Below are 14,111 nucleotides of genomic sequence, written 5' to 3'. Positions count from 1 at the left end.
CCTGCGGCTTCTTCTCCAAAATCTTCTCCTTGTCTGAGCGCAACTACTCCATAGGAGACCGTGAATTTCTAGCCGTCAAATTGGCACTGGGGGAGTGGCGCTATCTGCTTGAAGGGGCTCTTTACCCGGTGATCATCTACACGGATCACAAAAACCTGGCATATCTCCAAAATGCCCAGAGACTTAATCCTCGCCAGGAAAGACAATGAGAGCGAATGAGTAAACTGGCATAAATAAGCTTTATTATTAAAAATTCTTTGACATAAATAGTATCAAGACATATAGAAACAATATATAGACATGCGGATCATAAAGGTCCCACCATATCCTTAACCCCATAGAAAAGTAGAAAACAAAATTTCAGGACAGTACATAATAAATATAAGATGAAAAATGAACATCAAAAGAAATGACTATAAGTACACATGGGTCCCCTAAGGAAAGATGTCCTGAGGGAACCACCAACATATATAGATACACAGGATGGACTCAGGTAAGTGGCTGTGGTATAACACTACACCTAAAGATGCCACCCCAAAAATTGTTTTGATGGAAAGTCAGGTCAATCCAATAAGGAAGTGTATCATAGGATTCATCCTATTAGTCTATCATCCACGCGACCAAAGATGACTCAAGAGGCCTCTTGAGAAAGCAGCCCGTTCCTGATGGGAGTTACCAGCCCTCCACTGTCCCCTGTATGAGCAACAGTCTATACCCTTGTAGGTGAGTCATCTTTGGTCGCGTGGATGATAAACTAATAGGATGAATCCTATGATACACTTCCTTATTGGATTGACCTGACTCCCTCCTGACTTTTTAGTACCTCTTATGTTTGCTTATACCACCTTACCCGCCCTCTCCTTTTCCCATTTTCTTCTCTTCACTTTCCATCAAAACAATTTTTGGGGTGGCATCTTTAGGTGTAGTGTTATACCACAGCCACTTACCTGAGTCCATCCTGTGTATCTATATATGTTGGTGGTTCCCTCAGGACATCTTTCCTTAGGGGACCCATGTGTACTTATAGTCATTTCTTTTGATGTTCATTTTTTCATCTTATATTTATTATGTACTGTCCTGACATTTAGTTTTCTACTTTTCTATGTGGTTAAGGATATGGTGGGACCTTTATGATCCGCATGTCTATATATTGTTTCTATATGTCTTGATACTATTTATGTCAAAGAATTTTTAATAATAAAGCTTATTTATGCCAGTTTACTCATTCGCTCTCCTTGTCTTTCCATCTATTGTTCTGAGTAGGCGCTGCCTTGCGGCTATGGGGTGTGAGTGGTATCACCTCCACACCACTTACCAGCTACTTTAAATATGCTGGCCAAAGTGTTTTCTTTAATCCTCGCCAGGCCCGGTGGTCGTTGTTTTTTGCCCGCTTCAACTTCATACTTCATTTCCGCCCGGCGGACAAGAACGTCAAAGCTGATGCCTTGTCCCGGTCCTTCCTGTCCTCCGATCAAGAGTAGGAGCCTACGCACATCATTGACCCCTCCAAGGTGATGAATGTGGCCCCCTTGGATCTGACTCGTCTTCCACCCGGTAAGACGTTTGTAGCAGTACCAGATCGGGAGAGGGTTCTTCGCTGGGGACATTCTTCTAAACTAGCTGGCCATGCTGGCCAAAAGAAGATCTTCCAGCTCATTACCCGGCATTACTGGTGGCCTACCATGCGTAAGGACGTTGTAGACTTCGTCGCGGCCTGTTCATCCTGTGCCCGTAACAAAGTTCTCAGACATCTACCAGCTTGCTATCTCCTGCCCCTTCCCGTACCTGCTGCTCCATGGCAGCACATTGCTATGGACTTTATCACCGATCTTCCTGTTTCTGCCGGTTGTAAAGTCATTTGGGTGGTCGCTGACCGCTTTTCTAAAATGGCCCACTTCAATCCCCTGCCTGGTCTCCCATCTGCACCCGAGCTGGCTAAAGACTTTATCTGCCACATCTTCCGTCTCCATGGCTTACCCCTCCACATAGTGTCAGATCGTGGGGTTCAGTTCACCTCACGTTTCTGGAGAGCCACATGTAAGCTGCTAGACGTCACCCTGGATTTCTCCTCCGCTTACCACCCACAGTCCAATGGTCAAGTGGAGCGGATCAATCAGATCCTGACCAGCTACCTCCGGCACATCGTTAATGCCCACCATTCGGATTGGGTGGATCTCCTACCATGGGCCGAATTCTCTTATAATAACCATGAGAGCGAATCCTCTTCCAAGTCCCCGTTCTATATAGTCGGTGGCCAAAATCCCCGGATTCCAGCTCCTGTCTCCGCTTCTGTGGACAACCCTGCCGCGGAGTCTCTTGTCAGCGAATTTTCTACTATTTGGGAGAGTACCAGGTCCGCTCTTCTTCTGTCCTCCGAGCGGATGAAGAGATATGCTGATAAGAGACGTCTGGATCCGCCTCAATTCCATCCAGGAGACAAGGTTTGGCTCTCTTCCAAACATGTGCGGCTCAAAGTACCCTCCTACAAGTTGGGTCCTCGATTCATCGGACCCTTCGAAGTCCTCAGGCAAATTAACCCAGTGGCCTACAAATTAAAACTCCCGGCCACCCTACGCATTCCCAACTCCTTCCATGTATCCCTCCTCAAACCCGTTGTCCTTAATACTTTTTCCGACAATCCAGGTACTCCTCCTACTTCCGTTTCTGTTGAGGACGTCTTTGAAGTGGAGAGTATCCTGGCCACCAAGAGGGTAAGAGGGAGAACCTTTTTTCTGGTGGATTGGAAGGGGTTTGGTCCTGAGGAAAGAACTTGGGAACCCAGGGAGAACATCAACGCTCCGCTTCTCCTTGAGAAATTTCTCTCTGGCCTAAAAAAGGGGGGACCTAAAGGGGGGGTACTGAAGCATCGGCGTCTCTGCCTCCTGCTAAGCAGAGACGCCGTCCCTCTCACCTTCCTGCCAAGCGCGCGGCGTCCTCCAGCGCTCCTTCCCTCGCTGCTGCCGGCAATAGCCGGAGGACTTCCCATATATAAGGCACCTCCTCCAAAATGGAGGTGCCCGAGCAAAGTTGTTGCAAAGCATACTCATCTCTGCTTCAGCCGTCAGGTCCCGTTGCCAGCCTGACTACCAGTCCTGTCTGCCTGCTTGTCTTCTCTTCAGCCCGACAGTCTGTCTCCTGCATCCGCCAGTCTGTCTATGGGCAAGTCCACCTGCGGACCAGGAAGCACCTGCCAGTTAACTGCCTGCTACCTGCCGTACCTGCTAGCCCGCTCACCTGGGAGCGCACACCTGCTACCCGCCGGCTAGCCTACCTGCAGGCTCCCACGTCACTTGCCGTGACCGCCTGCCTGCCAGCCAAGAGACTCTTACCCGCTCAGCCGTCACTTGCCGTGACCATCTGCCTGCAAGCCAAGAGACTCTTACCCGCTCAGCCGTCACTTGCCGTGACCGCCTGCCTGCCAGCCAAGAGACTCTTACCCGCCCAGCCGTCACTTGCCGTGACCACGTGCCTGCCAGCCAAGAGACTCTTACCTGCTCTTCCGTCACTTCCTATGACCACCCGCCTACTCACCCAGAGACTGCTACCTACCTGTTGTGTCCACCCGCTACTCCGGTCAGCCCCAGCTACCTGACCCGTGGGAGCCACCTGCTCTATTACAAGGTCGTCCCCAGAATAACACCTGCCCCTCTGGGTCCCTCCTTGTTCCAAGGCACAGAGGTTCCACCACCCGGCCCTGTTACACTCTACCTGTCCTCCATGAGTAGTGTGAGGTCTGTCACTCTCTACCTGTCCTACATGTGTAGTGCGGGGTCTGACACTCTCTACCTGTCCTCCATGTGTAGTGTGGGGTCTGTCACTCTCTACCTGTCCTCCATGTGTAGTGTGGGGTCTGTCACTCTCTACCTATCCTCCATGTGTAGTGTGGGGTTTGTCACTCTCTACCTGTCCTCCATGTGTAGTGTGGGGTCTGTCACTCTCGACCTGTCCTCCATGTGTATTGCGGGGTCTGTCACTCTCTACCTGTCCTCCATGTGTAGTGTGGGGTCTGTCACTCTCTACTTGTCCTCCATGTGTAGTGTGGGGTCTGTCACTCTCTCTCTACCTGTCCTCCATGTGTAGTGTGGGGTCTGTCACTCTCTACCTGTCCCCCATGTGAAGTGCGGGGTCTGTCACTCTCTACATGTCCTCCATGTGTAGTGTGGGATCTGTCACTCTCTACCTGTCCTCCATGTGTAGTGCGGGGTCTGTCACTCTCTACCTGTCCTCCATGTTTAGTGTGGGATCTGTCACTCTCTACCTGTCCTCCATGTGTAGTGTGGGGTCTGTCACTCTCTACCTGTCCTCCATGTGTAGTGTGGGGTCTGTCACTCTCTAGCTGTCCTCCATGTGTAGTGTGGGGTCTGTCACTCTCTCTCTACCTGTCCTCCATGTGTAGTGTGGGGTCTGTCACTCTCTACCTGTCCTCCATGTGTAGTGTGGGGTCTGTCACTCTCTACCTGTCCTCCATGTGTAGTGCGGGGTCTGTCACTATCTACCTGTCCTCCATGTGTAGTGTGGGGTTTGTCACTCTCTACCTGTCCTCCATGTGTGGTGTGGGGTCTGTCACTCTCTAGCTGTCCTCCATGTGTAGTGTGGGATCTGTCACTCTCTAACTGTCCTCCATGTGTAGTGTGGGGTCTGTCACTCTCTCTCTACCTGTCCTCCATGTGTAGTGTGGGGTCTGTCACTCTCTACCTGTCCTCCATGTGTAGTGTGGGGTCTGTCACTCTCTCTCTACCTGTCCTCCATGTGTAGTGTGGGGTCTGTCACTCTCTACCTGTCTTTCATGTGTAGTGTGGGGTCTGTCACTCTCTACCTGTCCTCCATGTGTAGTGTGAGGTCTGTCACTCTCTCCCTGTCCTCCATGTGTAGTGTGGGGTCTGTCACTCTCTACCTGTCCTCCGTGTGTAGTGTGGGGTCTGTCACTCTCTACCTGTCCTCCATGTGTAGTGCGGGGTCTGTCACTCTCTACCTGTCCTCCATGTGTAGTGCGGGGTCTGCCACTCTCTACCTGTCCTCCTTGTGTAGTGTGGGGTCTCTGTCACTCTCTACCTGTCCTCCTTGTGTAGTGTGGGGTCTGTCACTCTCTACCTGTCCTCCATGTGTTGTGTGGGGTCTGTCACTCTCTACCTGTCCTCCGTGTGTAGTGTGGGGTCTGTCACTCTCTACCTGTCCTCCATGTGTAGTGTGGGGTCTGTCACTCTGTACCTGTCCTCCATGTGTAGTGTGGGGTCTGTCACTCTCTACCTGTCCTCCATGTGTAGTGCGGGGTCTGTCACTCTCTACCTGTCCTCCATGTGTAGTGCGGGGTCTGTCACTCTCTACCTGTCCTCCATGTGTAGTGCGGGGTCTGCCACTCTCTACCTGTCCTCCGTGTGTAGTGTGGGGTCAGTCACTCTCTACCTGTCCTCCATGTGTAGTGCGGGGTCTGTCACTCTCTACCTGTCCTCCGTGTGTAGTGCGGGGTCTGTCACTCTCTACCTGTCCTCCATGTGTAGTGCGGGGTCTGTCACTCTCTACCTGTCCTCCATGTGTAGTGCGGGGTCTGCCACTCTCTACCTGTCCTCCGTGTGTAGTGTGGGGTCTGTCACTCTCTACCTGTCCTCCATGTGTAGTGTGGGGTCTGTCACGCTCTACCTGTCCTCCATGTGTAGTGCGGGGTCTGCCACTCTCTACCTGTCCTCCATGTGTAGTGCGAGGTCTGCCACTCTCTACCTGTCCTCCATGTGTAGTGTGGGGTCTGTCACTCTCTACCTGTCCTCCATGTGTAGTGTGGGGTCTGTCACTCTCTACCTGTCCTCCATGTGTAGTGTGGGGTCTGTCACTCACTACCTGTCCTCCATGTGTAGTGCGGGGTCTGTCACTCTCTACCTATCCTCCATGTGTAGTGCGGGGTCTGTCACTCTCTACCTGTCCTCCATGTGTAGTGCGGGGTCTGCCACTCTCTACCTGTCCTCCGTGTGTAGTGTGGGGTCTGTCACTCTCTACCTGTTCTCCATGTGTAGTGTGGGGTCTGTCACGCTCTACCTGTCCTCCATGTGTAGTGCGGGGTCTGCCACTCTCTACCTGTCCTCCATGTGTAGTGCGAGGTCTGCCACTCTCTACCTGTCCTCCATGTGTAGTGTGGGGTCTGTCACTCTCTACCTGTCCTCCATGTGTAGTGTGGGGTCTGTCACTCTCTACCTGTCCTCCATGTGTAGTGTGGGGTCTGTCACTCACTACCTGTCCTCCATGTGTAGTGCGGGGTCTGTCACTCTCTACCTATCCTCCATGTGTAGTGCGGGGTCTGTCACTCTCTACCTGTCCTCCATGTGTAGTGTGGGGTCTGTCACTCTCTACGTGTCCTCCATGTGTAGTGTGGGGTCTGTCACTCTCTACCTGTCCTCCATGTATAGTGCGGGGTCTGTCACTCTCTACCTGTCCTCCATGTGTAGTGTGGGGTCTGTCACTCTCTACCTGTCATCCATGTGTAGTGCGAGGTCTGTCACTCTCTACCTGTCCTCCATGTGTAGTGCGGGGTCTGTCACTCTCTACCTGTCATCCATGTGTAGTGCGAGGTCTGTCACTCTCTACCTGTCATCCATGTGTAGTGCGAGGTCTGTCACTCTCTACCTGTCATCCATGTGTAGTGCGGGGTCTGTCGCTGTCTACAGGGTGACCCGGTGAGAAATTCAGAAAGTGCTTTGACTCCCTGTAAAACTGGCATGTCAGTAATAAACTTAGATACACTGGTTCAGAATAAAGTATCACACAGCTTAGATACACCAGCTGTCAAAAGGGAGGTTTCTGGCCTCCCTGAGCTCATCTTAAGGACATTATTACATATGACAGATATAGATATACCAGCTCAGCAAAGAACATCAAGTATGATAGGCTTGGGTACAGAGGCTCAGCAGACAGTATCACACATGATAGGCTTAGATACAACAGTTCAGGAACACAGTAATACAGATATTAGAATGAGACAGCACCTCAGCCTGTCAGTATCACACATGACAGACTTAGATACAATGGCACAGCAGGCAGTATCACAAATGATAGATACACCAGCTCAGCAGTCCATATACCTCAAAGGTTTACGGGAGTCACGATCCAGTGTTGTCCCATTGAGGGAACACTACACCCATAACTGACAACTGTCTTGGAATTTCCAGGACCACTGAGCTGAAAAAGGCCAGAATTTTTAAAAATCTCATCCAAAAGTGGGCGTTTTGGTTGGGGCAGGGCATACCCCAGAGCAGCAGGTGAGGGAAGGAACAAGTATACACCGATGGTAAGAGGTGGAAGGGAGCCCAATAACTAGGGAAAGGGGGAGTGGAGACCCCTAGGCAGATCTAATATCACCCTGACTACCCTATCGTCCCTATATAGGTTCCATGCCTATCGCCGAGCAGGAAACCTAATCCCTGAATGTCCCTAGAGCTAGGCCCTAGGTAGGAAGGAGACAGGGTGAACACTGGTCAGGCCCCACTGTAACTAAAGACAAATAAAGTAAACAAACAAAGGGGGTACACTTAGCTTGAAATGACACCAGAGAGATAACGCCAACTGTCCTCCAAGGGAAGTCCAAGAAGAAACTAGCCAACTACTAGTACTCCAGGCATGGACAGAGGAACATAGAACTATCACCGGCGACTCTCTGGAGACACTGAGAGTTTTTAACTACCAAGCAAGGGTGTATCAATTAGCAGCAGAAGGTGGAGGTCGCTGCTTGATCCTAAACAATGAAGGATATCACTACACTACAGAGATGAGAGGATCAAGAAGGCGTCTGCAATGCCAAGTGAAGTGACCTTCTGCAGCCGGATCCAGAGCGACTGTCACACTTCATACACCCGTGACACTATGTTTACCTACTATTCATTAGACGAAAGTGATGGAAAACCTTGACAGTGATAGAACAAGCCTACATTAAAATGTAAAACTATACAAAAATGTAATGTCGAATAAGTAGACCGAAACGCGTTTCTCCTTTAAATTTTTTTTTTAATTGAATTCTTCAACTTTTTTAAGAAATCATAAATAGTTTGTATCCCTTCTAAACACATAAAACATTGTCAAGGTATTTACAGTTTTTTTTTCAAGAGCTTGTTTAAAAGTCATCGAATATATCTACAGAAGAATTGAGGCTCTTGTGGCAGAACGGAGGTAAGACTCAAGTCCTGGTCGGAGGCCAGTACCCAAGTCCAAGTAATTTTCTTGAATTTTTCCTCATAAAAAGTGCACAACACAGCAAATAAATAATGACTCATATAAATAAATAAAAATAAATTAATTTCTTAATTCCTGGCACATAAATTGTGGGACTCTTAAAGGGGATGGACATGAAACAAAGGCGATAGAAGCCACAAAGGGAAAGATAATAGACGTAGAGTGTAGATGTAGCACCGACATGAGGTGAGAACTTAGATTAAAAGCCTTCAGCCTATAGGTTGTGTGATTTTTCACAATATCTTGGAATCCCCTTTCCGCTCCATGTCATGTAACCCTGGGCTCCAAAATCCAATGTAGAATTTTCATCATTGCTCTATAGATTTTATGGATTATGAAAGGTCTTAAGACTTTTTGAGTTAATTCATTCTAAAAGTTACAATGTCCTGAGTACATCCAGGAGAGGTGGCCCTATAGCAAATATATAACCATGCATGGTCTCAGTGCTTGATTACCTTCCTACCCCTTGTAGGGTGGTGTGATCTTTTGACCAGTTCTCCTCGATTTTGGAAGAGCCATCTACTTGTCAACACCAACCATGAGGAACTAGGAAGACAAACATATCCTTCTTTCTGCTGGCTCCTTAATGGTATGTACACCCTTGTCCAGAAGGTAGAACGTTATATCTGAAAAATTAAAATGTCGAAATTCCTAATCTATCTAGTTAGTAAGGAGCAGATTATGTTACCTTTGGCTACGAGATCATCTACATTGCTGTCCTTCATGCTCCTATCTAGAGTAGGTAGTATTGGTTGTTGTATTAAGTCTTCCAAATATGAGTTACTTGAAGTTGGAGATATTATGCAGTTACCCTTTTTTTTCTATTTGCCTTAGATTGGTTAAAAGAAAACTTCAAAGATGTCGTCTATGTAGCATAACGACTAGAGTTTTCCATAAGCTATTAAAGACAGTCTCTTGAATTTGGTAGCCCCTCACTGAAGATGTATCAACCAACCACAAGCAATCAAGACTTGTAGACACAACGCTCTTCATTACCATCCAAATAACAAAGACTAGTGAACTAGATATTGACTTTCATATGAAAGGAAAGTGCACATTTGATACTATATTGTCAGTAACTTCTTGCCTAGAAACGGACTATTTATTCCACTATACCAATAGGACACTGTACATGGGGGGGGCGGCAGTAGCCTTTTGATGGTGCGCTAAAGAAGGCCAATAAGTCACGCTATATAGAACATGTGTTTTAAATATGAGTGCTACATGATATCGATATAAGACATATGGATGGATCAATAAATAGAGCTCTAAAGATTCCCCTTTGGGAGAAGTCCACCACCCATGGTTGTCTATGGTGCTTGTGAAGAAGAAGAATTTAAAGGCTCTCACTGATAAGGACCCTATCTTCTAAGACCCCATAGTTATCTATGTTTACACTGCACCTATGTGTCTTGGGAGAGGTATCTTAGCTAAACCAAGTTCTTGTAGACCAACCTTCATTAAACAATGAACAAGTGCAACTTGACCATAAGTCTGGAGTTTTAGCAAAAATTCATGACCCTTAATATGATCTTCAGAGTTCTTTGAAAATGAACGATAGCATTATCAATAAGCATTGGTCTTGTTTAAACTATATTTGTAAGTAGATAGAATTGATGGTCCTAATTCCACGTAAATATCTCATGAAGTCCATACCAATGATAAGATGTGACTATGCTTGTGAAATAAGCTTGGCACTGGTGACCAGAATGGGAGATATCTGGATGGCAGGTGCTTTACATTCTACGTTGGGAGGTTGGGACTCTACGAAAATCCATAAGAGAGGAGAAAAAATATGGCCCCAAAGGAATTCCTTTGTCGTAAAGTCCTAGTCTGAAGCTGAATACAGCAGCATTAAAAGAGAGAGGGTGAGATATAACTCCATTTAGTGCACCTTGATGCTATTACACATCTAAAACGTGGTTGAGATAGGAGATGTAGCAGATAGCTAGTCGTAGGATCTCAATTTTGGAAAGTTTTTTGTCTGGAGGAAGAGTTGGCAGAAGCTTTCTCAACTCTGCAAAGGCCAAATTGAATGCTTCCACCCGTATGCGTTCCCGTGTAGCATGTGCTGTGCGGTATTTAGCTGTCGCTCTCCTCCGCCTTCGCCTCTCCTCTCTAGTTAAGTGCTGAAGCTCTCGTTTTACCGCATCACTCGCTTCACAAATCCGTGTTTCTCCACATAAACTGATCCCACCTGCGTCATTTAGTCCCCCTCCACCTCCACAATCACTAAACACGGATTCAGTCTCTGAATGAGCGGGGATTTCTGTTTGTTCGGAGTTTAACATCATTCCTCTTTAAAGATTTTTCGATTTCGTCCCTTTGAATACCCCAGATCAGTAGATAAAGTGCTTCAAGAAAGACAGTGTCTTCTGGATCGCATGGATCGCGTTGGAATGTATGGGTTGGCTGTGAAATGTGTCGCTTTCAGGCACGTTGCGCTTTTGTGGGCTCGCACAATGCACTTAAGAGACAAAAATTTAACTCATAAAAGTGTTCAGCCGAGATTAAGCTTTTATTTTCCTCTCTGCTCTCTTGTTTTTGTTTTTCCCCCTGGAACAAAAGAGAAATAGAGAGATTATAAAAAAGGTTCCTTAATGGCTATGAAGGGAGTTGTGCCAGCAAGATAAAAGGTGAATTTAATGAGAATGTGGTACTATGGTATGTAGGAAAAGAAAAAAACCATACAAAAGAATATAAAGCCAAATAAAAAAGAAGTAACACATTTGGGAATGTTGTAAAAAGAAAAGTGAGTCAACAGAGGTTTATTCAAGGCACAATAAATCCTTCCATTTCAACTATTAATTATATCACGGCAACACAGAAACCCAATCTACCACGCACATAAAAACATCCTTCGATATGGTTGGAACAATTTTCATAAATTATGATTGTTCCTACAGTAAAAAATAAAAAAATTCTTAACCAATTGAAGAGTTTCAAATTTTCCAGAAACAATCTCCGCTCTCGACGTCATAGATTTTTTGCCCCTAATGCTACTTCAGATAAATTAGTTAAAATATTGGCAGAGATTCATGAAAAATATTTAGTGGATTGATAAAAAAAAAAAAAGTATGAGAAAACTTCCAACATTTCAAAAGTTGCCAAAGATCCACATCTTAGATCAACAGTGAATTATGCTGTCTTATTTAGTCTATTCTCATTCTTACAGTCTTGATTTCTCTTGAGACAAGGTAAAAACGTAGGTTCTGGTACCATAATGGGGTCCAGTTTAGGCCCACTGCTTCTTTTTGATGGAATTATGTTCTTAAAAAATGTGGAATAGCAGTATTCTAGAAAGGCATGATATATTATGTTATTTACTATAAATAATTATAAGGTGCCCAGGATAGGTATTAAAATATAATGGTTTAGTGGTAACCAGGCATAAACCATGAGGTGAATTTGTACCCATGGCGTGACCAAAATCTGAAATACAATGGCAATTTTACTATACATCTACTTTGTGTATCCAGTCAAATCAAGGCAACGCATGCCAGTCCAATTAATGTGGAACAACAACTCTCATTATCATAAAGGTATAAAGATGAATGCAATACTTCAAGTCCCAAGCTATAACAGAATGGCTCTCTGCATAACTACATGTGCCTAAAAAAGTTACAAAAATTCCAAGGCAACAAAGATATTAAAATTACATAGCCAGGGTACAAAAACGAGGTGAAGTTTCGGCCATAGTAAGCCTTTATGAAGCCAGAAATACAAATAATAAAAATTCAGCCATGTGCCTTTCAGAAGTCTGAAACTGGATATTGCTAGTTGGAGCAGTCAAAGTAGCCATAATGGCTATCACCCAGCCTTCCCAGATTTCACAGAGGAGGACAAGTCAAGTACTTATAGACACAAGAAAAAGTATCTATAAGAGCAGGGCATAAATATCTGTGTACACACGCACACTATACTGCATTAGTCATGAGAAATAAGATGTCATAGTAATGGCAAATATATTATGTGTCAGGGGAAGGTGGCGGAACATTAATGGAGAGAAAATAACCCAGAAACGAGCCTGGAACAAGGGAAAGATGGATGACAGGCCAAAGAAAAAGGCGCTGATATCACAGTCAAAGATTATTTCGAGAGTAAAGTGTCTTCTCCTCTCACACTAAGTGGAGCTGACGGGGAGGACAAATGAGAGAGATAGAAGCAGCACCCAAAGGCAATGGCCGGAGCCCGGGGGAGCCAGCACATTTCATAAAGATAGATGGAAATGAAAATGCATTTTTCTCTCTGGGGTCTCCTGAGACAGGACAGGTGGTGGATGGATGGGAAGGAGAGACATAGGGAGGGGGATGGAGAATAGGTCTGGGGTGGGGGGGTATATTAAATTAGCCCGTATGTCGCAGATTCTACCACTGGAGACATATGGAAACCAACACAGCTGTTTTGTGCAATGTGTCTGAAAAGGTCTCAACTCCATGGGGGTCCCAGAGGGAATGTGACACAGATAGACGCTCCTCCTAGTACACCCTCCTTTCCACCCATGTGAACAACTATTTAAGTCTGTCTATCTATCTATCCATATGTATCTACTATGTATGCATTATCTATCATATCTAATATCTATCTATTATCTATCATATCTAATATCTATCTATTATCTATCATATCTAATATCTATCTATCATCTATCTATTATCTATTATCTATCTATCTATTATCTATCATATATCTATCTATCATCTATCTATCTATCTATTATCTATCATATATCTATCTATCATCTATCTATCTATCTATTATCTATCATATCTAATATCTATCTATTATCTATCTATCATCTATCTATCTATCTAATATCCATCTATTAACTATCTATCATCTATCTATCATCTATCTATCATATCTAATATCTATCTATTATCTATCTATCATCTATTATCTATCATCTATCTATTATCTATCTATCATCTATCTATTATCTATCTATTATCTATCTATCATCCATCTATTATCTATCTATTATCTATCATCTATCTATTATCTATCATCTATCTATTATCTATCTGTTATCCATCTATCATCTATCTATTATCTATCTATCATCTATTATCTATCTATTATCTATCATCTATCTATCTATTATATATCATCTATTATCTATCATCTATCATCTATCTAATATCTATCTATTATCTATCATCTATCTATCATCTATCTATTATCTATCTATCATCTATCATCTATCTATTATCTATCATCTATCTATTATCTATCTATCTATTATATATCATCTATTATCTATCATCTATCTATTATCTATCTATTATCTATCTATTATCTATCATCTATCTATTATCTATCTATTATCTATCTATTATCTATCATCCATCTATCATCTATCTATCTATCATATCTAATATCTATCTATTATCTATCTATTATCCATCTATCATCTATCTATCTATCATCCATCTATTATCTATCTATCATCTATTATCTATCTGTTATCCATCTATCATCTATCTATTATCTATTATCTATCTATTATCTATCTATCTATTATCTATCATCTATTATCTATCTATTATCTATCTATCTATTATCTATCATCTATCTATTATCTATCATCCATCTATCATCTATCTATTATCTATCTATTATCTATCATCTATCTATTATCTATATATCATCTATTATCTATCTATCTATTATCTATCTATTATCTATCATCTATCTATTATCTATCTATCTATTATCTATCTATCTATTATCTATCATCTATCTATTATCTATCTATCATCTATCTATCATCTATCTATTATCTATCTATCTATTATCTATCTAATATTTATGTATTATCTATCTATCCATATGTATCTATTGTCTATTATCTATGTATTATCTATCTAATATCTATCTATCTATCTAATATCTATCTA

At 43.9% G+C, this 14,111-nt stretch overlaps 1 protein-coding gene across 2 annotated transcripts in view; it reads right to left on the bottom strand.

Moving 5' to 3' along the window:
* Positions 1 to 7,994: 7,994 nt before the first annotated feature.
* NHLH1 (nescient helix-loop-helix 1) overlaps positions 7,995 to 14,111 on the bottom strand; it is a 245,280-nt gene continuing 239,163 nt past the window's right edge. For both annotated transcript variants that reach the window (XM_073639429.1, XM_073639428.1), the window contains exon 2: positions 7,995 to 10,767. In XM_073639429.1, the coding sequence (XP_073495530.1) occupies positions 10,116 to 10,505 (390 nt within the window). In that variant the 5' untranslated portion in view covers positions 10,506 to 10,767 and the 3' untranslated portion in view covers positions 7,995 to 10,115. The remainder of the gene's footprint in view (positions 10,768 to 14,111) is intronic.

The sequence above is a fragment of the Phyllobates terribilis genome, unplaced genomic scaffold, assembly GCF_046119375.1.
Source record: "Phyllobates terribilis strain yellow unplaced genomic scaffold, ASM4611937v1 Scaffold_7__3_contigs__length_470593459, whole genome shotgun sequence".
NCBI classification, from domain to species: Eukaryota; Metazoa; Chordata; class Amphibia; order Anura; family Dendrobatidae; genus Phyllobates; species Phyllobates terribilis.
The sequence above is the reverse complement of the archived record's forward strand: the minus strand, read 5'-3'. Positions and strand labels throughout refer to the sequence as shown.